The 26,196-nt window shown below is 42.7% G+C and overlaps 1 protein-coding gene across 1 annotated transcript in view; it reads left to right on the forward strand.

Moving 5' to 3' along the window:
* The first annotated feature begins 740 nt into the window (after positions 1 to 740).
* Positions 741 to 26,196, forward strand: part of Arsb (arylsulfatase B) — a 149,282-nt gene continuing 123,826 nt past the window's right edge. The window contains exons 1-4 of the mRNA XM_027401718.2: positions 741 to 1,154; positions 15,523 to 15,709; positions 18,555 to 18,745; positions 24,159 to 24,366. Of these exons, the coding sequence (XP_027257519.1) occupies positions 852 to 1,154; positions 15,523 to 15,709; positions 18,555 to 18,745; positions 24,159 to 24,366 (889 nt within the window). The 5' untranslated portion in view covers positions 741 to 851. The remainder of the gene's footprint in view (positions 1,155 to 15,522; positions 15,710 to 18,554; positions 18,746 to 24,158; positions 24,367 to 26,196) is intronic.

Genomic DNA, 26,196 nt, shown 5'->3' on the forward strand with positions numbered 1-26,196 from the left:
GAAGAAGTTCAAGCCTGTATGACGAACAATACAACAAACGTCTGTCGATCGGCTGCATACGAGTCATTTAGTTATACCAGCAGTGGTTATTTTTTCAAGGCTATCATTCATCTGTAGCTTCTAAAGCTGTAAATAGCTCCCGTGGACTTGGCCTCAGCCTGAGAGGCTATGTTCTCTAGGTAGTGCAGTATTTTCTCCTCCACCTAACAGTTATCACTCATTTCTAGACATTGAGTAAGCAGTCTTCCGTGGGCACACCCCAAATAACTTGGAAATGAAATTTCACCATCAAAAAGGCCCTGTGCAGATGGACTGTGTGTTTGGCCCACTGCTGATGGAAAGGAAGTGGCTTCATGGGTGCATACTTTTCATAATGAATCTGAAACACCATCTGCATGGCTGGCTCTCTTCTCTATTTTCTCACCTGCTCCAAACTATGGCCTCGAGCTAGACACAACTTGCTAGTTACAACTCACACACTCGAGAAAGAGGGAGAGACAGAGACACAGATAGACACGGAGCACAGACACAGGGAGACAGAGAATGTGGAGCCAAGAGTCGAACCACTTACAAGGTGGTTTCTTCTGAGGGTAAAGGGGAGCGCTAATTATAGCGTTTAGAGGCCCTGGTTGCGGATAGATTTAATCTGCTCTGGGCTCTGGAAGCCCCAGCGGAGTTTGCAAGCTTGCTCTGTTCGGGCTCCTCCCCCGACCCCTCCGAGGAGGCAGAGGGCGTGGACGTCGGCCCTCCCCAGCCCGCGGCCCGCCCAGGTGAATGAAATCTTGTGGGTCCTCGGGCCACTCTGATTCTATCCAGGACGCCAGCGGCTCGGGCTCGGCTGGCTGCGAAGGATGGGCGAGCCGAAAGGATGCACGGGGAGGCAGGCCCGAGGCCCCGGGCTGCAGCTACTGCTGCTCCTGTCGCTGCTGCTCCGGCAGCCGCCGCCGGGCCTGGCCTCCGGGGCTGCCCGGCCGCCCCACGTGGTCTTCGTGTTGGCAGACGACCTGGGCTGGAACGACGTGGGTTTCCACGGCTCGGTCATCCGCACGCCGCACCTGGATGCGCTGGCGGCCGGCGGGGTGGTCCTGGACAACTACTACGTGCAGCCGCTGTGCACGCCCTCGCGCAGCCAGCTGCTCACCGGGCGCTATCAGGTACGAGGTGGCCTCCCGCCCCGGGCCAACCCGGCCTCTCTTCCCCGAGTGGCTCTGCGAGGCCGCGCTCTGGCACCAATGGCTCAGTGTGACCGCGCTAGCAGCCCATGGCTTCCCCAGGCCTCTGCGCATGTCCGGCGTCCTCTTGGTGGCCTAGTGCTGAAGTGGCTTTCGTTTTCTCTAGGTCTGAGGAGTGGAGGTTTCTGTGATCGCGAGGTGCTGTACCTGTGAATCCCCAGGGACGAGGGTAGATAGGGTCCTGAAGGATGGAGGAAGGATGAAGAGAGAGGTGCAAGGAGCTCCAGAGTGAAATTCATGTGAGCGGGGAGGACCCTGGTAACTGGTGTGCTCAGGAGTGACCCACTGGGACAGAATAGAAAACCGTGTAGATGGGAGTTTCAGAGATGAACTTGGAAACTCCAAAAAGACTGACATTGTTGGCAAGGGGAGCATGATCAGAGAAGCCTGCAGGGTGTGGGGTACCATGTATGAGTCTGGGGGGTACCGTGTATAACTCTGGGGGTACCGTAAAAAGTCTTACCCTTTACTCTCAGTCCCTCTTGTGCCTTGGAGCCAGGCTACAGGCGAGATAAGGAACACCCCAGGTGCCTCTGTATCTGCCCGTCCTTCAGTAAGTCATCTGCTTGTCTGTAACTAATCCATGTGTCAACAACCTGGAAACTCCAGTGTCGGCTGGCCAGATCCTCCGCTGTACACGACCAACAATGGAAGGAAGTCATTTCTAGGTTCTCCACACCCCTAGATGAAACATGGGTGCTGATACTCCTTCCACATTTGAGGGTAAATCCAACTTGTGTGAGCATCTTCACGGTCCTTTAGAAAAGGTTTCTGGAACTGATGAATTTACCCACAGACTACGTGTCTGTTAGATGACTAAGATCAGAAGGAACGTTTAGTAGTGCTTTGTTGTCTTTAAATTTAATTTATAAAATACCCCATGAGGTCATTACCTTGAGTCTCCTTTACAGGTGAGGTGATAACTTGCCTGAATGGGATGTCAGCTGAGGAGTCAGTCATATAGCTACTAAATTGTAATCCTTGGTTTCCTGCATCCAGTAGTCATCTCAGACCTGTAAAATTAGCCCTCTCCCCATTCTGACTGAGGCTGATGAGTTTATAAAATCCTGATGTGATTATGACCAAATTAAATATAATAATTTGTAGTGGTTACTATTAGATACTGGTGTTCTCTCTGACTCTATTTATCACTCCATCCCCCCTCTCTCCCTCTCCCCCTTCTCATCTTTCTACACACACACAATCACACAATCTTCTGGTCTTTCTTCATGCAAAGATTTAGACAACATGGCGCCAGTGTAGATATTTAGAACAAGTCAGTCAAAGATGTCAGGTAGCAGATATTTGAGGGAAAAGGAATTAGCAGTAAATGTAAGTAAGATGTAATCCACTGTGTAATGAATTTTCAACACAGTGTCTATTCAACAAGCATTTTGAATCCACAGTCCTACATACGTGTTCCCCAAACCTTTCAAATCAATACTAACCTCGTGTTCAAAAGACTGAGATAAACGTTTCAACAGTGATCAGAAGACTGAAGAGAGAAGATAATATTTTTCTAAAGGACTCAGAACCATAGCCAGAGTTTACCATGGAGCTAAAGCATGGCTTGCTTCCCTACCAGCAGTAAGGGCATTCCAGGGAATCTACCAGGCTGCTAAGTGTAATCAGTAGTCCCTGGGCCAATGCAAGTGTCTACTAGCACACTACTCAGGAGTAGGGGAAGGTGCTTCTGCCCTTGCTCTGAAGACAGAGAATTGAACTCACATTGCAAAATAATGGAGAGGGCTGTTCATTTACGCAACATCCTCCTAACAGACCTGGACAAGAAAGCAAATACTGCACCTGGAGTCTCACTCAGAATGGATCACTTTTACCCCCTAATGTTGGGCACCCACCATGCCCTTGGAGATACTTGAGTACTGGGGTGGACCTGTGGTTAATAAGTGAAGGAAAAGGTAATGCTGAGTCCTCCAGCACCACCAGAGGCTCTCAAGGGAGTTGACTCAGCATCTTCTGTCTTTTTCCCACCCGTTAGAGTTCAAGAGTTCCTGTTAGATATTACTCCTGTTTAGTGATATTCTTTTACCGGAGCCTAAGAACAATCGTTGCTTTCAAATTCTACACGTTGGTACATTCTGGGCACGTTTCTCATATCCTTCAAAGCGAATTAAAACAATGATTTTTATCCTTCAATAATTCAAAACTGATGACACTTCCTTGTTTAGAATCTACAGGAAAATATTTTCTGTACCTTCCAAATATTCAACTATAGATTTTCTCACATAGTAACCTCTTTATATTTCTTGGGGGTCATAGTGACATAGCAGTGGCGATAGTTCTGGAACATACAGATATATTTCTCTCCACAACAGCAGCATTATTCTTTGAAATTAACTTCTAGTTCTGTCCTGATGTTATGTTTATACCGAAGAGCAGTGATTTTACATTTTTAAAAGTCATGTTGTATTCGCATTGCTGTTTTATAACAAGGAAACAAGGATTTGTAAACTGAGGCTGGAAGAAGTTTCGGGCTTGGGGAATGATTGAGGTGGCAGAGCACTTGCCTCACAAGCATGAGAACCTGAGTTCTGATCCCCAGAACCCACATAAAAGGTCAGGCTGGTGCCATGTATCTTTAATCACAGCATTGGCAACATGACAGGTGGGGCAGGTAGATCCCTGGAATCTTTTGGGGCAGCCAGACTGGTCTATATGGCAGAGTATCAGACAAATGAGAGACCCTGTATCAAGACCAAAAAGTAGAAGGTGCCTGAGGGCTGCTTCCTTAGGTTGTCCTCTGGCTCCTCAATGGGTGCTGTGTGTGTACACACCTGCACCCACATTTACACACACACACACACACACACACACACACACACACACACACACACACACACGTCATACAGAAGAAAAGTGCCCAAGGCCACAGGGCTAAGAAATGTTGGAACTGCTTATGAAAATGCAGTGTGCTCAGAGTCAATACTTACAACAACTATAGCATATTTCCTCCTCAGAAGTATTAAAAACATTACCACTAGTGCTCCTAAACATCTCCGTCTTAAAAAATGAATATCATATTTTTAGTTAAAAATTGCCCATGTTTAATGTAAAATGGGAATGGATTTTACTTCTGAGAGAATCATTCAGTACAATAAAGTGAAAAAATTGTTAATTATTTCAAAATTAGGTACTTGAAAGAACAGTTCAAGAGTCTTGTAATTGGTGGCGGTTAGTTCTAGTTGTCAATTTGATAGGATCTCTTTCAAAGAGAGTCACAGTGAGAGACTGCCTATATTAGGTTGGCTTGTGCACAATGGTCTTGATTGTGTTAACTCATGTGCGGCCCACTGTGTTGGCAGCATCCCCTAAGTTTGTGTCTTAGACAGATGGGAATGGGGAAAGTGAGCTGCGTAGGCACACACGCATCTCTTTCTGCTCTTGACTGTGGGTGTGCTGTTGCTAGTTAGCTGTTGTTCCTGCCTTGACTTCCCTATCTTGATGGACTGTAACTTGCAATCTGAAGCTAAAACAACCCTTTCTCCTCTAACTTACTTTTTGTTGGGTGGTTTTTATCACAGCAATAAAATTGAAACTAGGATTTCAATCCTTCCAATGTTGAGAGGGTTAATGTTTATGGAAACCTTCACATTTGAAAATTGGATGAGAAGCCTAGACTAACTGAACTTTGCTCTCTTGAGCTTTGGGACTGTGTGTGTGTGTGTGTGTGTGTGTGTGTGTGGTTTTTTACTTTTGAAAGTGATGAGTAAAGAGAAGTAGGTTTCAGTCTTGGATGTGTCAAATTATGACCTTGCTGGACTTGGTTTCTCACAAATAGATACAGGACCTGGGCTAAGGTCTGATGCTCTGTCTAGCCTTAAATTTCTTTGTCCCTGATGCTTTTGTGTCCTAGGGAAAGTGCATGTCATCATACCCACCAATCTTTGGTAGAAACAGATGGCCCTTGCCTTATACACTGAACAGTAACAGATGACCCTTGCCTAGCACTCACTGCCTTACACACTGCATGGGAACAGAAAGCCCTTGCCTTACACACTGCACGGGAACAGATGACCCTTGCCTTACACACTGCACGGGAACAGATAGCACTTGCCTTACACACTGCAAGGGGAACAGATAGCCCTTGCCTAGCACTGCACAGGTTAGTTATTCTGCTGTTAAGAATTAAACAGGAATATGAATTTAGGTTTTTGTATTAAGACATTTAATTATTACCAGTTCTTTCGCATGAACCTTTTAACCCTCATGTTTTGGTGGATAATGTGTAGTGCCCGAGTGAGGTGGGTGAGAGCAATGGGGAGACTGAGCTGTGGATGAGGAAGGTAGCTAATGGCAAACATGAGAATTAGAATTCAGTCTCTCTACAGCCAGGCTGCTGTTCTCCCCAGGACCTTTACTCACTATCTTTAAAATCAGTCTATACATTTCATTTTGAAGTAGAAGACAGGTATGGCATAAAAAACCCAAATTTTAGGGGAGGGGGGCTTTATTTTCTTCAGTGGTGTAGTCCCTAATAGTTGCTCCTGTTTCAGTAAAATCTTCCCATCCCACACTCAGGCAAAAAACTAATTACACTCAGAGGGTCACACACAAAGAGAAGTCAGGAGTGTAGGAGGGGAACCTGCTGAGAAGTGCTACTATGGAGGGCCGGGGCTGAAATATGAAAACAGTTAAAATCTGTTATGTAAGTATATGAACCTGTCAAATAAATCTAAAACCCTTAAAGCTTCCTAGAAGGGTTTACATTGAATTTTTTCCTCTACCCCAACCCCCACACATCTTAGGCATCAGTTCCCGTGTTTATAGGGAAGTATACAGAGAGGTGATGAGCTGTGAATGACAAGATCCTTCCAGAAATTCCTCATGACTGGGCAAGCAAATGCACATATAGATATTCCATTCTTTTTATTGGAATGGTAACTTCCTGGTCACACCTTTGTACCATGTTTAATTTTACCGAACATTTGGCCTCATTCATATTGTTAAATAAATAGCATCTTCATTTATGTCTGCATATTATTTTGTTAGTGAACATAACATTTTAACCACTCACATAATAATGGCTATGAATGTAATTTCCAGCCTTTTCTGTATCAAAGAAGGCAAAAATCAATATCTTGTACACATGTCCTTTTGCTCATTTGAAACACATTCGTAGAACAGCTTCTCAAAAATAAATTTTCTGGGTTTAAATGTAATGATCATTTGTAATTTTGATAAATACTGTAAATTTGAACTTCCATAAGACATTCTTTTACATTTTTTTGTTTTTGTTTTTTTGAGACGGTCTCACTATGTAGCCTGGAACTCACAGGCCTGGAACTCAGAGATCCACTTGCTTCTGACTCCCAGTGCTGGGATTAAAGGCTGTACTGTCATGCCCAGCTTGGCATTCTTATTTTTAACACTGCATCTAGGAAATGCGCCCAGAAGTTTCTAATGGAAAAGTAGTTTTCTCCTGTCTCCCACACCTCTTCCATTCAGCAGCCCCTATTTACTATAGGGAAAAGATTTTATTTATATTCATTTGTCCTCTGTTCAAACTTCTCATCTTTCCTAATAGCATTTCTATACTGTTTTTAGTTCAAACAGAGAACTTGAGAATACTAACTTTCAAATTCTAACAAGTTGACTCAATTCACTATACAATATTCATTGTATATCTGTAATCCCAGTAATATTTTTTAATTTAAATCTTATTTTTTTACATGTATGGGAGTTTTTCTGCATGCATGTTGTATGCTGTGTCTATGCGTGGTGTTCATGGAGGCCAGAAAAGGGCTCCAGATCTCCTGGAACTGTAGTTACAGACAGTTGGGAGCCACCATGTGGGAACTGAACCTGAGACCTTTGGATGAGCAGCCAGGGCTTTTAATTCCTGAGCCATCTACCTCTCCAGGCTCCAATAAAAATGTCTACTTAAAAAAAAGATTTATTTTATGTGTATGAGTGTTTTGCCTGGCTGTATATATGTGTACCATATGTGTGGCTGGTACTGTGGTGGTACCCTCAGAGGTAAGAAGAGGGCATCAGATCCCCTGGAACTGGAGTTTCAAATGGTTGTGAGCCACCAGGAGGGTGCTGGAAACTGAACCCAGGTCCTCTGTAAGAACTTTGAGTGCTTTTAACCACTGAGGCATCACTCAGCCCTCTAGTACAAGTGTTAGTGGTTGTTGTTCTGAGGCCTGACTCCTCTGTTAGGCTGACTTTGATTCTCTCTGGTGTAAAGACTCGCTCAGTGTTAGCAGCTAAACTGATGCATGTGGTGTGAGCTGACAAGAAGGAGCTCTATCATAGTTCAAGACCTAGGACTGAGCTGGGTGGAGGCCATGTGCCTGTAATCCCAGCTTTGGAAGGCTGAGGCAGAAGAACTAGGAGTTTGAGGCTAGACTCAAGTACATAGAGAATACAAGCTCAACCTGGTCTACAAATCAAGACGTCTCAGACAAACAAACGGGGACTTAAAATTTACCTCAGTGGGAATGAGTGCCTGCTTGTTTTTAAAGACGTTTTTTTAAAAGGCCAGGCAAGATGGTTCATTCCTTTAATCCCAGTGCTTGGGAAGATCTCTGTGAGTTCGAGGCCAGCCTGGTCTACCAGGGTGGGACCTTCTCTCTCTCTCTCTCTCTCTCTCTCTCTCTCTCTCTCTCTCTCTCTCTCTCTCTTTCTCTCACACACACACAGAGAGAGAAGGAAGGAAGGAAGGAAGGAAGGAGGAAGGGAAGGGAGGAGGGAGAGGAGAAGAAAGATTGAAGGACAACAAAAATGGCAGGTCTCAGTGAAAATGCTAAGTAACTCTTTTTAGTCCTCAACTTATTCTTCCCTGGGGACTGAGGAGGTCACTCCACGCCAGAATTCTATAAGCCTTGGCAGAGAAGACAGACAATGAAAGATGACACCAGTCCTTTCCTAGGGGACCTCAGCCACATTCTTCTTAATCATATTGATAAATAGACAAGACATTCTCAGGGCTTTTTACTCACCCCCGAAGCAGAACCTTGAACAGGAAATATGGGAAGAGGCTGTGCAGGCACAGGGGAGGTGATTCCTGACTTCTGCTTCAAGACTGGCAGGAGACACTTGCAGAGGAAGAGGGCCTGGTGACATGAAGGTCTGTGTAAACATGGCCTTATTAGTTGCTATTCCTGCTTGTCCTCAGGGTCTGGCCTGGTCCCTACCAGCCTTGATGGGTTGGTTCCCAGTCATTGAACTAGATTAAACAGAGGAAAAGCAAGGAGAATTGGTAGCGGGGGCTTTGGGTGAGCACATGTGATGCTAATCGGAAGAGTCATAGCATCGTCTGGCCAAAGTGCAAGGAGGCAGAGATTAGAGCAGCACGCAGCCAGGAGGCCATCTGGGATATGATCAGTTGATTTGTGACATTTTTGTAGTTGATTGACTGATGTAGTTGATTACTTGATGATCACTTCAAGGACAGTGAAATGGCTTAGCAGGTAAGGGTGCTTGCTTGCCACTAAGTCTGCTCACCTGAGCTCAGTCCTTGGGATCCACAGGTGAGAGAACACCGACTTCTACACGCTGTCCTCTGATCTCCACGTGTGTGAAGCAGTGCACACATGTCCACACACAAGCACATACATACAGATACATATGCACACACATACACATATACCCCATTCCACATAAATAAATGTAATAAACAATTTGTAACTGAAAAATATCTGTGCATATACTGTTGCTTTCCGGTCACTATTATCATTATTGATTTTGCTTTCTTAATCATATCACTTTACTAAAAATTCTGTTCTCACAATTTTTATATTTTCTTTCTTAATAAACCTCTGTTGGATTTATAATTTAAGCAGAGGAAGTTATAGAAACCATTTCTACCTTGTTTGTTCTTTTTACAAACAGCATCGCTTTGTGTGTCTAGTCAAAGCCGTGAACTCTTTACTAATCAACACCAAAATGAATAGGCCCTTAAAACTGTCAGTGGTGTGGGCCAGTTCTGAAGCCAGATGGCCAAGCCAGGGTCCTAAGACATAATGTGTGTTCTGTAGCTCTTGGCTTCAGCACCCTGGGCAGCTGACTGTCAGAAGGCTTGAAGTGGGAGGGAGAAAATTTTCTACTCTCCTTTTGTGGCCATCCCCAGGAATAAACTGTAGGGTAGTACAAGTGTCTTCTGACCATGATTAAAACCTACAGGAGACTGACAAAAGCACTGGATGAGAGTTTTGAACCTCTGGCTGGCCACTATCATGTCCCATGGCTCCTGTTCTGTTCTGTTCTGTTCTGTTCTGTTTTCTGTTCCGGAAAACCTCCTTCAGGCTCCCTGGTGTGTAAGGTAGAGGGGCAGGCCTGTTCAGTTTTCTGAATTCTCAAGTGCCATAGAGGTGGCTTTTCACAAACACATGGGTGCGTGGAGGGTATGTGTTCAACTTGTGTAGGGCTGATAGACAGATGGAATTTCCTTTCTGCTCCACCGGGTGTTATCCTACCACTGTTGAGGGTGGGAGAGAAATGGTCTCCACTGCCAAGTGTGTTACAGTGGTCCATTGAGCCCTGGTACAGTTTCTTATGAAGGTGGCTGATGTGTCCTGAGCTCTGAGATACTGTCTTAGTCAGGGTTTCTGTTGCTACAATGAAGCACCATGACCAAAAGGGAATCAGGGAGGAAAGGGTTTTTTCAGCTAACATTTCCATTTCATAGTCCATCATCTATGGAAATCAGGACAGGAACTCAAACAGGGCAGGAATCTCCAGGCAGGAGCTGATGCAGAGGCCATGGAGAGGTGCTTGTTATTGGCTTGCTTCTCATGACTTACTCAGACTGCTTTCTTATAGAACCTGGGACCACCAACCCAGGGATGGCACCACCCACAGTGAACTGGACCCTCCCCCATCAATCACTAATTAAGAAAGTGTCCTACTGGCTTATCTACAGTCTGATATTATGGAGGTATTTTCTCAGTTGAGGCTCGCTCTCTCAGATGACTCTAGCATGTGTCAACTTGACATAAAACTATTGCCACAGACACAAAGTTAATCAGTAGACTGCCTGGGTCTCAGAAAGGGGAATGGATGAACTTCTGACCTAAGAGCCAAGAACCTCCTTCCCACAGCAGAAAGTGGTTTTGATTTTGTTTTTCTCCTTCTAACTAACGAGCATCTCCTAGGTCTCTAGAGAAAAAGACTAAAGTTTCTAGTCGGTTATGTCATGAAAAGCAAGACCCTCCCTGGGGTTTGCATACCTTTGGCAGCAGTGGAGCAGATCCTGGGTGGTCAAATGCAATCTCTTGGAGGGGCTGTTTTTGCAGGAGGATTTGTTTTCATGAAGAAGAGATAGTCACACAAGGCAGATGAGTGGTAGCACCCATGAACTTTCATATGTTACAGCTATGCCTTTTTCTGGATTAGATTTGTATACTTTCTTGTGTTTAGATAACTGTCCTTTTTCTGATTTGCATTTGTACCCCATGACAGCCTGCCCCAGGCATTGTGGGATAACCCCAGAGTTCTGTGCTGGAGTGGCATGAGCTTGGCACCTGCCTGTTTACTGTGTCTCCACACAGTATAGCTTCCTGATTTTAAACAGCATTTGAACAGACCAAACACACGTCTTTGGCTGCCATCCAGAGTTTGACTTCTGTTTCCCAATAATGCCATAAAAATGCTCTGTCAAATAAATTCTCAGGAACTAAAAAGAACAAATTCCCCGTTCTGCATGATGGTAGAGAATGGAAACAGGTTTCAGCTGACTGCCTGCCTCGCTGCCCATGGCACAGAAAAACCAAACTGCAGAACATCTTTTGGCAGTGTTTTCTAGTGATCAGAGACAATTCTCTGTGTGTGATAGATGGGCTTCCCATGTGAGCTTTGCACATTTATATCCACTGATGCTTTTGGGTTCCATCAAATACTACTTTTACATCCTGCTGGGTGATATATTGGTATATGTTATGAAGTGTTTGAGCCTTGGCTCAATATTCTGTTTAGTAAGCTTGTAGTGCTAACAGTGGAAAGAATCCTTTGTGTGTATTAACACACTTGTATGCGTGTGTGTGTGTGTGTGTGTGTGTGTGTGTGTGTGTGTGTGCACGTGCATGTTTCTATGCGCGTGTGGAGTGATGAGTACCTTTCTCTAGAAATTATAAAATCCTTAGCATTCAGGGTTGAATGGGGAAGGAGATGGAATATTCAAATTAGAGTCCAAGGTTTCTCTGCAAAGTGACCATATTTTATTTGAAGATGTGAATGTGGGAGTAGACAGAAAGTGTAGCAGAGAGAACCAGTGGGAAAGCTGACGTGGCCTAGAAGGGGGAGGCACATGGGGATGCTGCTTTCAGAGTGACCTCAGTACAAAGGTGCAGGTGGCCAGGCCGAGGCACCTTGGCCCAGGGCTGCTGGCTCTCCCCTGTCCTTCTTCTCTCTCCCACTAATTCCCCATTGACTGACCTCTATCTGAAGCCAGCGTTGGAAGGGCAGTAAGTCCTTTGTTTTGGCTTCTAGAGACTGAACATGACCTGGTTGGAAGGCACCAGGAAGGCCTCTGGAATGTTCCCATCATATGTGTCCAGTGATTGCTGACAGAGGCCTAATAATCTACAGAAAATGTACTTTCATTTTAAAATAAAATACTTATTAATGTATGATTAACATGCAATAAAATTCATGTACTTTAAGCATACATCTTGATACATTTTGATGTTTATATTTACCTATGAAACCATGATAGTGAATTTATCATACTTTAACATTTTAGATAGTCTCTATGGTTCTTTTAGGAAATTACAGAAAGATATCATGGAATCAAGCCATGACAGGCACAATTTCAAAAGTGTTGGCGCTGACAAAATACACAAAAAATAAAATCCAAAGTTCATGAGGAGTTTGAGGATATAGCTCAGTGGCAGAACACGTGCCTAGGAGGTACGAGATCATGGTTCATCTTCAGCCTGCAAACTACTGATTCCCACACAAAACATCAAAAATGGTAGGCTTGGTGGGGCAGGCCTGTAAATCCCAGTTATGTAGGAGGCTGAGGCAAGAAGATCACACATTTGAGGCTAGCCTGGCATACAGAGTCAGTTCCCTGAGCAATTTAGTGAAACCCCGTCTCAAAACAGAAAGAGGGCTGAGCCTGTAGCTCACTGGGAGAGCATGTAAAAGGCTCTGTGTTCAATCCCAGCTCCACACACATTCTCACAAGACTTGGGAGGAAACTCTTTCATTGGAGTTTGTAGTAAAAAAGAAAATAAAACTAAGTTTGAAAGGTTTTTTTGGTCTGAATTTTGCATTGTTTACTGCCAAATATTTGAAACAAAACATGGGACTGAACAAATGGCTTACCAACTAAGAGTGTTTGCTGCTCTGCCAGAGAGCCCGTGTTCAGATTCCAGCACCCAGATCTGGTAGCTCTCAACTTCATCGTCGGGGACACAACATTCTCTCCTGGCCTCTGCAATCTCTGCACTCAAGTTCATAAGCATCCCCCACCTGCCACACACACATGTAAATATAATTTAAAAATAATGAAGATAAGGGCTGGAGAGATGGTTCAGCTGTTAAAGGCTAGGCTCACAACTAATAATAATATTAATATTAATAATGAAAATAAAACAAAACAAAACCCACCCAAATGGAAGTCTGTGGATCTATATGGTCTGAGTGGTTAGCAATTGAAGTTTCGAGAGAATCAGTGCTAAATGTGTGCTGCAGTTCTGGTGGAACTATAGATGTGACGTTCCAGTGTGTACTGTATATGATAGTCATATGCAAAACAGTCTGGGAAATAGGTTCAAGATTGGGTGGAAGGGCTCAGTAAAGCCTCGGTCCTCGAGGAAGCAGAGTGTTGGGAGGTGTGATGGTTAAACTTGGTGGCCAGCTTGGTAAGACCAGTGAAGAGGGACCCTCAGTTGACTAATGGCCTTTGTCAGGTTGGCCACGGGCATGTCTGTGGAGTATTTTCTTGATTGCTAATTGATGTATCGAGGGCCATCCTACTAAGAGCAGTGCCAGCGTTAGGCAGGTGGGCCTTGCCTCTATAAGAAATGTAGCTGAGCAAGCCTGCCAAAGCAGTGAGTACGTAGTGTTCCTCCGTGGTCTCTGCTTCAGTTCCTGCATCCAGGTTCTCAACATCACTCTGTGACAGGTTTCACAATCTATGAGCAAAATAAACTCTTTTCTCCCACAGGGTGGTCTGGTCAGTGTTTTAACACATCAACAGAGAAGCACATTAGGACAGGAGGGGAGTTGTGTTATTGATAAGTGCTCACAGCTGTTACTGTCACCAGTGTTGAATATTTAATATGCATTTGGCATTCTATATCACTTCATTAATCCTGCCCAAACCACAGGAAGTAGATACTGTTGGGCTCCCTCCTTTACAGATGAAGATAACCTTACAAATGTTGAGACCGAAGTGAGTCACAGAAGCCGCTATCTTACTGTCTAAAGGTCACAGAGCTTGTATGCAATAGAGCCACGATGGGTTTAGATTCCTGCTTTATCCTGTTCTGCATTATATTATGCAGCAAACCAATCACCCACAAACACATTTAAGGAATTATTAGCAGCAAGTTTCTTGATACCCACCTCTAGTAGACCAGGGTGCTAAAGTCCTACCTGGGTTGAGAGCTGGTATCCACAGTCTTCACTGTCCTCAGAGTCCTGTGTATCTAAGGTAATGTTCTCAACCTGTGGGTCACAACTACAGTTATAAGGTAGTGATGAAAATCATTTTATGATTGGGGCTCACTCCAGCATGAGGAACTGTGTTAAAGACCCTCAGCATTGGGAAGGTTGAGAGCCACAGCTCTAAGGAAATCAAGATCTCCAGGGAGGAAGGCCAGGTCCACTGGAGGACTGCTTCATCCATTCTCAGGGGTATGGTAGCATCTATCAGCACAAGACCCCTAGGCTTCTCTTTGCTGGCTTTCAGATGAAACAGGCAAGTCCGGAGTGCTCTCTAAGTCCAGGGGAAGGAGTGGTATTACTTCCATCTATACACAGCCCACTCTCACAACCTCTTCGGAGACTTGGTCTTTGGCTACCTATCTCATGTCACTGGTCACCATCTCTCCTGTTTCTTCAGAAAAATAGTCCTTATTGGATGGTAGAGCATCCATTGCCAAAACTTTTAGTCTTAGGATACCTGCTCTTGCTTAAAAAAGTATTGAAGACCAAAAGAATAAACATTCAGATCAGTTATACCATTTGCAATTTACCATAACAGAAATGAGAAAGCATTTATTCAGTGAAAATGGCAATAATGGGTCCATTATGTGTTATCAAAAACAAAGTATGAAAAGATAAATGTGCTTTCTACACCAGCCATGATGTTTAGCATTATTTGATGCTTTGTCTATTCCCTCTGTTCATAATAGATAGCTAGGTTGTTGAACAGCTTCTGTCATTCAACCTGTATTACTTAAATATGTTGTTTAGGTAAAAGTTGATGAAGAATGTCTTCTCTCATAAAGGCTTGAGTTCCCTTTCTTATGGAAAGGGGAAAGATACTTTAATAGTCTTTTCATTTATAGGCAGTATCCAATCAATCTATCATGGTTGAGCATAATGCTTTTCAACTTTATCACGGTACAGAAATCAAGCCCACATAGTCATTCTGTTCACTTCCAGTATGGTGTTCATTAAATCACAGGTAGTATTCAGCACGTTACTGTAAAGTAGGCTCTGCGTGGAAGTGCTGAGGGTATGTAAGATGGGCTAGTCTAAGTTACAATTTATGGAGGATTTATTAGGAGTATATTCCCACTAAAATTCAAGGAACTTCTGAAATGATAGAAATTGCATTTTTTGCTATTCCCAAATGCAAGTCTTTGTTTTCTAAGGCTGGATGCTGTGTGGTCCCTGTGCCCTGTGAGCCATTCCCAAACAGTAGTCAAAGTCAATGGGTTGCGGTCTTGAAAAGATCAGTGTCTTTCCCGATTATAGTTTATGTAAAATAAGTAGGATAAGAATCACAAGCCATCCGTTTCATCATACAGCTAATAAGTCTCTAAAAAACCAAAAACCCATCAAGTCCTCCAAGAATAAAAATGCTCCTTCTAATCAGATTTCAACTTCTCACATGCAGTGGCTTTGGAATCCTTTTCCTTGCTAGGTTAAATTACCAGTTCCTGACATAGTGCCTGCATAAGTACTTGTTGAGACTATTGGTTTGTTGAAATTGTATTCATACATCCAATTCCTATTTGTGTCCATTACCTTATTGTGTCACTGGACAGACTGCCTTTCAGAACACACCCGGACTTAGGTGGCTGCTTTGTCCACTCCTTCAGAGTGTTTCCAGGGCATTAACTCTCAGTTCCGTGTTTCTCTCTTTAAGATCCATACCGGCTTACAGCATCTCCTCATCAGGGTCTGCCAGCCAAGCTGTGTCCCCCTGGATGAAAAACTCCTGCCCCAGCTCCTGAAGGAAGCAGGCTATGCTACACATATGGTTGGGAAATGGCACCTGGGAATGTGCCAGAAAGAATGTCTGCCAACACGCCGAGGATTTGATACCTACTTTGGTAATGGAAATATGTATTTTTTTTTTAACAACACAGACCTACTGCAGCCAGCTCATAAAACACACCCAAGTGTCATCAAACAAAATGACTGGAAACTTGAACACAGAGCAAATCATCCAGCACCACAGTGGGCTGCTTTCTGATGATCCCTCCACAAGCCAGCTCCCTGCTGAGCTCTGGGTGGGCATGCACCCACAGCAAACACTGAAAACATAACATTTAAGTAGACTAACAAAATTGGAGTAACTGGTAAGACATGGAATAACATAAACTCACCAAACTGAAAAAAAAAAAAGTAAAAAGCTCCAGGAGAACTCCACATTCGAGTCCCAGATTGGAGTCTTCTTATGTTGGGAGGGAAGGGGAAGGAGGGGTAGAGGGAGAGGCTGCAAGAGTGCATTTTTACAAGCTAAGTGGACAGTAGGTGTTGAGGAATCGACTCATAGCTGTGAGAAAAGCTTCTTGGGAAGAAGGTAGAGGGGAGAGCGCCACTGTAATCATAAGCTGATCGCTTCCTTGTAGCTTGGCTTTAGGTATTTGCTTCCATGTGAGGTAGGCCAAAGCAGAGTTTGGAAAAAGGAGCAGGTCCACTTATGCTTGGACGCAGCCAAGCACTTGGATCTAAAGCCAAGGTCAAAATCAAGCATGTGGGAGAGCCGGTGTCCCCCTCTCCCTCCCAGGGCACTGCAGCACCACTAGCCAGCTGGGACATTCTTTCTGGCTGAGACTGGACAAGTCTTCAGTGCCCTTGAATGACTGTTAAAAATCAGTCTTCATAAGATTTAACATCCTGGAAGTTCTAAAGGAATGGCTTGTGGATTTTTTTCGTGCAGGCATTTGCTAGAGGATGTGTTAGTGTTTGTTCTTTGACAGACTGTGGCTATTAAAAACTGTATTAAAATCCAAGTTGTGTAATTACCATTTTAGTTGAACAGCTGGGGAGAGAGTTCAAACAAAAATTTGCATTTTTGAACCTTAGTTCGATCCCAAGTTCAAGTTTGAGAGTTTCAATGACAAAGGCACTGTGACTGTCACTGGTTGTGTGGTGTCAGTTTGGCCAAGTATTTGAGGAAAAAGTTCTATTTCTATAGTTCTCCTATTCATAATATCATTTGATATTTATGGTTCCTATAACCAAATGTACCCTGTGCATATGTCCTCCCCAGTGATAGTTTATATTAATGGATAGGGAACCTGAAGTCTTCCCTCCAAACTCTAATACCTCATCAATGTTAAAAACACAAACTAGGTCCTGATCATTCTAATTGCCAAAGTTGAAATCACAAAGTTGAAATCACTGTTCTTCATTTTATTTATTTATTTGTTTGTGTGTATGTGTGTGTCCATGTGTGCATGTGGGCATGACAGCATGCTTATGGGGGTCTGAGGACAAACTCAGGCTCGGTGGCAGGCAGGCGCCTTTCCCCACTGAGCCATCTCACCAGCCCTGAAATTATTTTTTGTGAATACACATTTTTCTATTTCACATTAAGTAATAAATATGTTGGATTCATTTGCTATAAATATAGATGAAAATCACACAAAGTTATCTTAATGTCTGATATACTAATTATATGTAGGACCTTGACCTTGGATCATGGAAAATAGTTAATCTAAAATGAATTAAATTATTATATAAGCCATAGAAAGCTCTTGGTTGTCATTGTAGAGGAAATTCATGAGAAGGGAAAGAGCTAGACACATTTTTCATCATTTTAAGGATAAAAAGGAGTATGTTTAAGAATATAGCTAAGAGCCCAGGGAAGTTTATTTCCTTTTAATAGCTTTATTGAAGTATAATTCACATACCATACAGTTCACTCAATTAAGGTATTTAATTTAGTGATTTTTAAACAAGTTGAGGGATTGTTCCATTATCATTACAATCCAGTTATAGGACATGTTTTTTTTTTTTTTTTTTTTTTATTACTCATACAAAGAAACCAGATTCCAGCAGTCACCCAGCTTCCAGCCCTGGGCCGTCACTAATGCCTTCTCTTTTGTGTGACTGACCTATTCTGAGCAAGTCTGTGAATTTAATCCTAATACACAGCACGGCTTTCTTTCGTACTTCAGCAAAACATGAACATTTGCAGAACAGCTATTGGGAAACTTCCTTTCCTCCTGTGCTTCAGTCTCTGTTGTGGGAGAGGGATCTGCTACAGAAACAGCAAGGTTGACAGGCCGCTCAGCTCAGTGAGCAGCATGTCTCTGAACAGCAGCTGAGGTACTGTATGTGGAACAGTCTAGATGGAATGCTCTACTTTGACCTGGAGCTGGTAAGCAACCAGAGAGCTTGTATTTGGAAAGGTTTGTATCTTTCCACCACTGGGTGTCAGCATTTGACTAAATATAACTCTTGCTGAGGCCTTGTTCATAAATAACCACAGACATCTGCCAGTCTCGGAACTGCAGTAACAGCAATTCAGACGTGATCTGAATCCTGTTTTTATTATCTTACAAGCAAAACCTTGTAACAAATCATATTACCAGTGCATTGTCTTTTTTTCTTAGCTTTAAAGGATTAACAACTTATTGCCTACTGAACAACTCTGATTTCTAAAAGCCAGTTTCCAGGGAGTCGCCCACTTACAAAGAGTTGACATGATAGAGCTGATGCTCTGAAGCCTCAGTAAGAAAAGGACTTGGGTTTCTGTGCAGTAACATTTTAATGGTGTCTACAAGCAAATATAGAGATGTTAAGAAATGTAGCTCTGATTAGCCTTGTCATTTGATTAGCCTCGTCACGGGCAATCAAACGCATTAGGCAATTAAAGCTGGAACACTCGTTTGCTTAACAGGCTTTATGCCATGCTGACTGTTTCCTCTCCCATTCTTCTTGTAGGATACCTCCTAGGCAGTGAAAACTATTACACCCACGAGGTCTGCGCACTGATTGAACCCTTGAATGTTACACGGTGTGCTCTCGATTTCCGAGATGGCGAAGAACCCGCAACAAAGTATAACAATACTTATTCAACACACATATTTAGCCAAAGGGCTACAACCCTCATAGCTAACCACCCACCAGAGAAGGTAAGGTTTCCCTTTTCAGTGTTATCAAAATCTTGTTGCTTCTAAAGGGTTTTCTTTTTTATTTTTGGAGCACATTCCAGTTAACCAAAAAGGGAAAGTTGTTATAAGTGAAGATTCTTCATCTTCCCTCTTAAAGATCCGATGGACCAGGTGTGGAAAAAAATCTATGCAGCATGCAGGAACCCCTAAGAGACAATTCTCACAAGAGGGGATCCTGGGCTTCAAGTGAAGGAATGGTGTCTTTCAGGATTTCAATGGAATACCTCCTTACTCTTTCTTTTTTCTTTTGGTTTTTCAAGACAGGGTTTCTCTGTATAGCCCTAGCTGTCCTGGAACTCACTCTGTAGACCAAGCTGGCCTTGAACTCACAGAGATCCATCTGCCTCAGCCTCCCGAGTGCTGGGATTAAAGGTGTGCGCTACCACCGCCGGGCTTTGCTTACTCATATATAATGCTCTATGTGCCTATGCTATAAGTGGTTAGCAAAACCAGACTTCTGGTTCCCAAACAAGTGTCTGTGTGCAAGGCGAAGGCCCGTTATAGAGAACTGTTAACAATTCAGGGATCAGAGGAAGTCCTCTCCTCTTGTACTTTTCTCTTCAGGATTATCTTGGTTACTTTCAATCTTTGTATTCCCATATTACTTTTAGAATCGGTTGACCATTTTTTGCCAAGAAAACAAAAGATGGTTGCTTCATTTGATGTTCATCAATCAACTTAAAGGAAATGGCCATCTTAGCAATACTGAGATTTTAAAATTCATATGCATGGTAGATCAGTTTTCACAGGTACTATAAGGAAACCATTGGATACATCATGTACAGACTTAGCTGCAGGTAAAAAAAGACTTGTGAATATCTTTAAACCAAGATCGTCTGGACTTGGCATCTAAGTGCTTTTGAAATGATACTTACGTTGCCAGACACTAGGCTCAAAGGGTATCTTCATGAATTGTATTCATACATCCACAAAATGTCCTTCAGTGGTAGCCAGCCTAACATGGAGAATTCCAGAAAGTGTGCAGGTCTGTCCTACTGCACTTTGTCTCTTTGACAATGCCTGGAGGTACTTGGCACAGGTCTTGATGAAGGTTCCAGCTTGCATACCTGTTCAGACTTAATGACTGGCTAATGACTCCCAGTCCGGCATGGAATCTTCCAACCTCTCCCTTTGCTGTTCTTAGTCAGTAGGAGGGACACTCCCTGGTGACTGGTCTCAGCTTTGTCTGACTTTGAATTTTTAAGAACTTCATGCTGACATCTCTAGTCAACTGTCTGCCATCAAACATGAAGAAAGGGAAATGTTCTCTCAAATATTTAGAAACATGTACAAAACAGTATTGTCTCCTAGTGCCCTCATAACTTCAAACAGCTAAGAGGAAGCAGCTGTGGAGAAGTAGTTCTTTGTGGGTGGGTGGCTAAATTGGGCTTGTGGAGAAAGCGCCGGAACCGAGGACACTAATAGGCGTCAAGAACTCATATGCTTTGGAAGGGGTGTTGTCAACATGGCAATGCTCATAGATGGCATTACAAAATCACCAGATGGGAGATGGACGTTTCCTGCCAGTGTCTGAGCTGCTCTGAAGAAGTAGTCGTCTTTCCCAGTGTCCCCAAGCACAGGCATAAGTGAGGAAATAGTAGTTGGTAGCAACCGACAGGTAGCAACCTGAAGGAGGCAGCTCCTTCAGGTCTTCAGTTTCAGTTCTCAAGGCAGTGACGCATCATCTCACAGGTTCCAGGAGCTGCATCTTTCCCCAGGGTTAAACCTAATTCTGTGCTAGGCTGTCAGGCACCACTTACAGATTGTTGCATGGCATTTGTTCTAAGATGGAGGCCATTAAAGGAATTCACATGCAATGTCCACAAGTCAACTAAAAATATACCTGCTTTTAAGGGGCAGGTGAGGGAGAAAATTGATAGGGCTGTTGTGTAACAATTGAGTTGCTAATGCTGGTGTGGGGACACTGCAAATGGCTTTTCATGTGTCAGGAAGGGACGTCCTTTCTCCTTGATGTCAGGGTGACTCTCACAATCCCAACACTTAAAAAAAAGTAATATATTCATAACTTGACTTTCCATTAAAAAATAGCACAGCAGCACTTTGAAGAACTAAAATCTCTAAGATTTCTGCATCTAATCTCCTAGAAGCTTCCTAAAGAAAACAAAGCAAGAACTCCTAGTTGGAAGACTCTTTCTTTGCCCTGGCACAAGTTGGGAAGAAATGTCTTAATTTGAATGTCAAAGATAGAATAGCAGTTTCAAAAATTATCTGTGTTTTTCCATTTATACTTTGAATTAGGCAAACCTATAAAAAAAAAGCTTTACTCCTTTATGACATAGGATTTCTCTCCATTGTGAGGATGTTCAGAGTGTACATCTTAGCCATGGAGCATAATAGGAAAGCGGAAGCCATTAGCATCTAAACATGAGTGTGTGATAGCTCTGCTGGCCATGTCTGGGTTTTATGTGCTACTCAAGTGTCTTGTCACAATTTCCCAATAGGGATTCCATTTTTTAGTCTTAGGGTACTTGAAAGGGTCGCAGTTAGGGTTGGGGTTCTGGGTTGTATAAGAAAGCAGACTGAGCAAGCCATGTGAAGCAAGCCAGTGAGCATCACCCCTCCAGGGCCTCTGCATCAGCCCCTGCCTCCATGTTCCTGCCTTGTTTGAGTTCTTGTCCTGACTTCCTTCAGTGGTGAACAGCAATGCTGAAGTATAAGCCTAATAAACCCTTTCTTCCCCAACTTGCTTTATGATCAATGTGTTTCTTTGCAGCTATAGAAACACTAAATAAGATACCAGTTCTATATGGAATTCCCTCCATCTAGACTTCCTGTCGTTAGAGATAAAGATGAGGCCTTTCCACATATCAGTTGTCTATAAAGAAAGGATGTGGCCTGCCTGATAATAAGTTGTTTAACATGCTCATTCTAGGCAGGGCCAGTCAGACTCACAGAAGAGATGCTCAGTCAGAGGTGCCAAGAGACCACACCCTTTTTTCTGATTTTTTTAAAGAACTAATTAATTTAGATAAGGGGGGGGTGTCTCACACTGTAGTCTAGGCTAGCTTGGAACTCATGCTATAGCCTAGGATGGCCTCAAACTCAGGACAATCCTCCTGCCTTAAACGCCTGAGTGGTAGAATTACAAGCAAATGACACCATGCCCAACTTAACAAAGTTTCAGATGATTTTCACTTGACCTTTTTATTTATTTTTAACACTTTATATGGGGTGCAAATTAGGTCGCCTTGTGATTTTTAGTTCTGTCCCCATTTATCCCTTGACTGGTATCTGGAGTTGGCTCAGTCTGGTGCTGAAGAGTGAGTCAGGAAGACTCCCACAGCAGAGCCCCATGCACTGTCAGAGCTCAGAATAAAGCCTCGCACAGCCTCCCGTGGTCCAGATGGACCCAAACTGCCAGTGTGACCTGTGTGGATGAGCAGGGGCAGAGCAAAATGGTGTTAGAAGTTTGGGTATAGAGTTTAGGAGTGGGAATTTGAAGTAGTTTTTCATGGGTATACGTACAACATTTAATTTTATCATTTAATTTGAAATATCTAAACTCCAAATACACTTTTGGGTGTCTATTTGAGCTCCCTGAATGGATGACCTTTCCTCTTATGCATCTGCATCCCCTTAGCTGATTGGCACGTACTCCATCAAAGAGATGTATGTATCATTTAAAGCAATTTTGCAACAATAAAAAAATGAAGTGAGTCCCTCCCATCTGTCTTTTTGCCTCCTCCATTTATGATGTAAATGCCTCAAATACTTCAATAGCATAATGTGCTCATTCTTGGACTGAAGTGATTGATTGTCTCCTGGAGAGTTTTCAACACATTGGAGAATTCTGTAAGGCACAGTGCAGGGGATATCTGCAGAACAGCCCCCTAAAGAGAAAGGGATCACTAGGAATACCACAGATGCTGAGGCTGCTAATTGCATAAGAGAATAAAACAACCTGTGGACCATACTATTATTTCCAGGAATTAAATTGGCCTTACATTTATTTGACTCAAGATCAAAGACTAATAAAACTATGTTTCCTAAAAAATGTTTTCAAAATCCCTGTAAACTTCTCTTTATTTTTACCTGACATATCTATCAGTGCACGTCAGCATCATAATAATGAGGTTGCCAGTAGGAAACCTCATCAATTAATGGTACGTGGGCATACCATCTAACCTTTTGAAGCCTTGGTTAATTCATCAGCAAATAGATATAACAGGATGGTTTTGGGTGTTAAATGACATAGAGTGGCCAGATAGTCATCAGATCATCTTCTATATAAAGCATTTAATATGTGGTGTGTTGTTGATATTATTGTTTATTTGGGTCAGAGACTTCTGTACCATTCTAGAACTTTGACCTTTAAGTTTTGTATCTTTTCTCATCTTTTGAACATTCTTATTGAGGCATAATTTGCATAGAATAAATTCACTCACTCAAAGTATATAATAAATTAGGAAAACTCAAGAGCTATTTGATCATCAACACAGTCTGCTTTCCTTCAGCAAATCCTACCGGTGTGCGCCACCACAACCGGTGCTTTCCAAATATTTCATCACTCGAGAGAAATTTCTACCTGCTATTAGTGCTTCATCATTCTTGTCCCAGAATTCCCCATAGACACAGTCGGTCAGTCACATAGTATCTGTCTCCATGGACTTGCTTCTTCAGAATATTCAAATCAATGCAGTAATTCAAGATGTGGCCTCTAATTGGCTGTTTTCTCTGCATGTTTTCAAAGTCCAACTGTTGTCACTGGTTGTTTTGTTGTTATACACCGTGACTAAAAATGTTCTGAATTCTATTTGTCCATCCCTCAGTTTGTGGACATCTGAGTTTTCCTACTTCTTGGCCATTATGAATAATGTTGCAGTGAGCATCCATGTACATTTCACATGGACTTCGAGGCTTCATGGTTTTCTAGGAACAGGAAGGCTGGGTTGTGAAGCAGCCGTGTATAACACTAAAAACTTCATTCTGCATCTGCAAAAATCACTTTACATTCTTACTAAGAGTAGTTGAGGGTTCCAGTTTCTCCATAGCCTCACCAATATTATTATTTACTGTTTTAAAAACTCTAAGCATTCAATGGGTGTGAAATAGGTATGAAATAGCGTCTCGCTGCAGTTTTTGTTTTGCAGTCCCCTGGTTATGAACATTTGTTATGTCTTTGGAGAAACACCTTTTTAAATTCTCTGTACTTAACTAAATTGCCCTTTATTGTTGAATTATTTATGTATTCTGAATGTGAGTTCCTTACCACATGTGTGATTCAGAGATACTTTTGGTGCACTCTGTAGGTTGTCTTGAAGCTATTGATATGAACCGGTGCATTTTAACTGTCTCGTGTTTTGTATTTAAAGTCTCCATCCCCTTTAACTGATGTCACAAACTCTCTTTCCAGCCGCTGTTCCTCTACCTTGCTCTCCAGTCTGTCCATGATCCACTTCAGGTCCCTGAGGAATACATGAAGCCATATGACTTCATCCAAGATAAGCACAGACGTATCTATGCGGGCATGGTGTCCCTCATGGATGAAGCAGTGGGAAATGTCACCGCAGCTTTGAAGAGCCATGGGCTCTGGAACAACACGGTGTTCGTCTTCTCCACAGGTCAGTCTGCCAGTAGGCCACCCATCTCTTGGCAAAGCCTAGGATGTGGCATACAGTAGGCGAATGAAGACAGATTGGAACAGTTAGCATTTCCTTATGAAAATAAATGCTGTAGTGGAGCCACAGTTGCAATGTGAATGAGGAAACACAATTACATTCCTTTCATCCTTTTGTTTATATGCACAATACACTGTGAGTGTACTTGAAGACCATTGCTCACTAACTGAGGGAATTAGCAGGTACCACATATCCTCAGGACATCAGGGTGCAGGTCTCCAGATTGTCTTGCTAGCCCAGCCATCTTCTATGACTACCACTGTCGGTAACCGAAGGTCTCTGTCTCTGGGCAGACAGGCTGTGACACTATAAAGACAGGTTAGAAAAGGAGCCAATTAAACTTAGGCTAGAATCTCCAAGTATAAAATGTTTTTGTATTAAAATAGTTTTCTAACAATAAAAGCTATGCGTTCATTATGGGGAAAGTAAGCACAGAAGAGGGTGAAAAAAAATTAAACATCAAGCCCCCAAGATGACTGAAGGCCATTTTCATGGAGTCGGGGACTTTCTGAGTGGAAATCTCTTACATTCATGATTCCCTTCCTCCACGGGAACCATTTGTGGGTTTTTGTTTTGTTTTTAAATTTCACTCCAATGAGACTTGGGCAGAGATCTGTGCTTATTCCTTGTCCTGAGCACTCAGGCAGCATGTTCTGTGTGAAATGCAGAGCGTGATGTGATGGGAACTTTGTTCATATTATTGATTTTCGAATTGTTAGACAACCACCTGCTCCTCCTACCTACTTTGCAGAACACCCAATATTTGCTTACTTGATCGGTCTTCCAATGTTCTTAATTTTTTATTCTGTTTTCTTTACATTTCTTTTACTGTTTGGAAAATTTACTTATCATCCTTTTCTAAACTTTGTGTTGCATTTATCTCACACTTGGTTTTTTAATTACCAAGAACTCTTTCTTATTTCCTGGTAACCCATTTCTGTAAGGTTTTTTCTTTATGCATGTAAAAGCTTACTCTTTAATATATGTGCATGTACTTGAATACATGTATGATACATGTATTTAAATACATTATTACATTTACTATATTTACAACATTCTCTATTTTAAGGTTTTTTTCTTTGTATGTTTGTATTTTTGTCTTAGTCTTTAAAGTGAGTGAATTCTTTAGATTCTTTTGACCTTGACTAAAATTAAAACTTTGATTGGAAACTCCATGTGTGAGATCAGGACCTGTCATTCAGTGAGTTTTACTGAAAAGTCACAGTGTGGGGGTGGGGTGACATGATGAGGAATTAATCTTGCTGGCCTCATAGTTGTTTTTGTTGTTCTGTTTGCTTTTGCTTTGCTTTTAGTTAAGTGTAGGTTTGAGCACTTACTGTATACAGGACAATTTTAAGAGCCTCGCATGTTTAGTTTAAATAACCCTCACGGTAATTCATTTCCCGAGAACTGTCCCCTATCTTGCAGATGTGAGAACTAGACAAAGAAGATAATACATAGCCCCTGGTTACACAGCCACATCTGGTCGTGTCTGGCTTTTGTTTCAGGCTCTGTAGCATTTTCTAGCCTCAAAGATGGCGATCTGTCTGTCTGTCTGTCTGTCTGAGACAAGATCTGGCCTGAATTCTCAGTCCTCCTGCCTCTGCCTCTTCAGTGCAGTGGATGTGTGCACTCACCCCAGTGAGCTGATAATGTTTGTGTTCAGCAGAACTGTCTCCATGGTGGGCTGCAGTGACGAGAAGCCAGGCAGGGCACGGTGGATCAGTGGTGTCTGTGTGAGCAGCTTGTGTTGTTCCTTTACTGCCATCTAAA

This window comes from Cricetulus griseus, chromosome 2 (assembly GCF_003668045.3).
Source record: "Cricetulus griseus strain 17A/GY chromosome 2, alternate assembly CriGri-PICRH-1.0, whole genome shotgun sequence".
Lineage (NCBI taxonomy): Eukaryota > Metazoa > Chordata > Mammalia > Rodentia > Cricetidae > Cricetulus > Cricetulus griseus.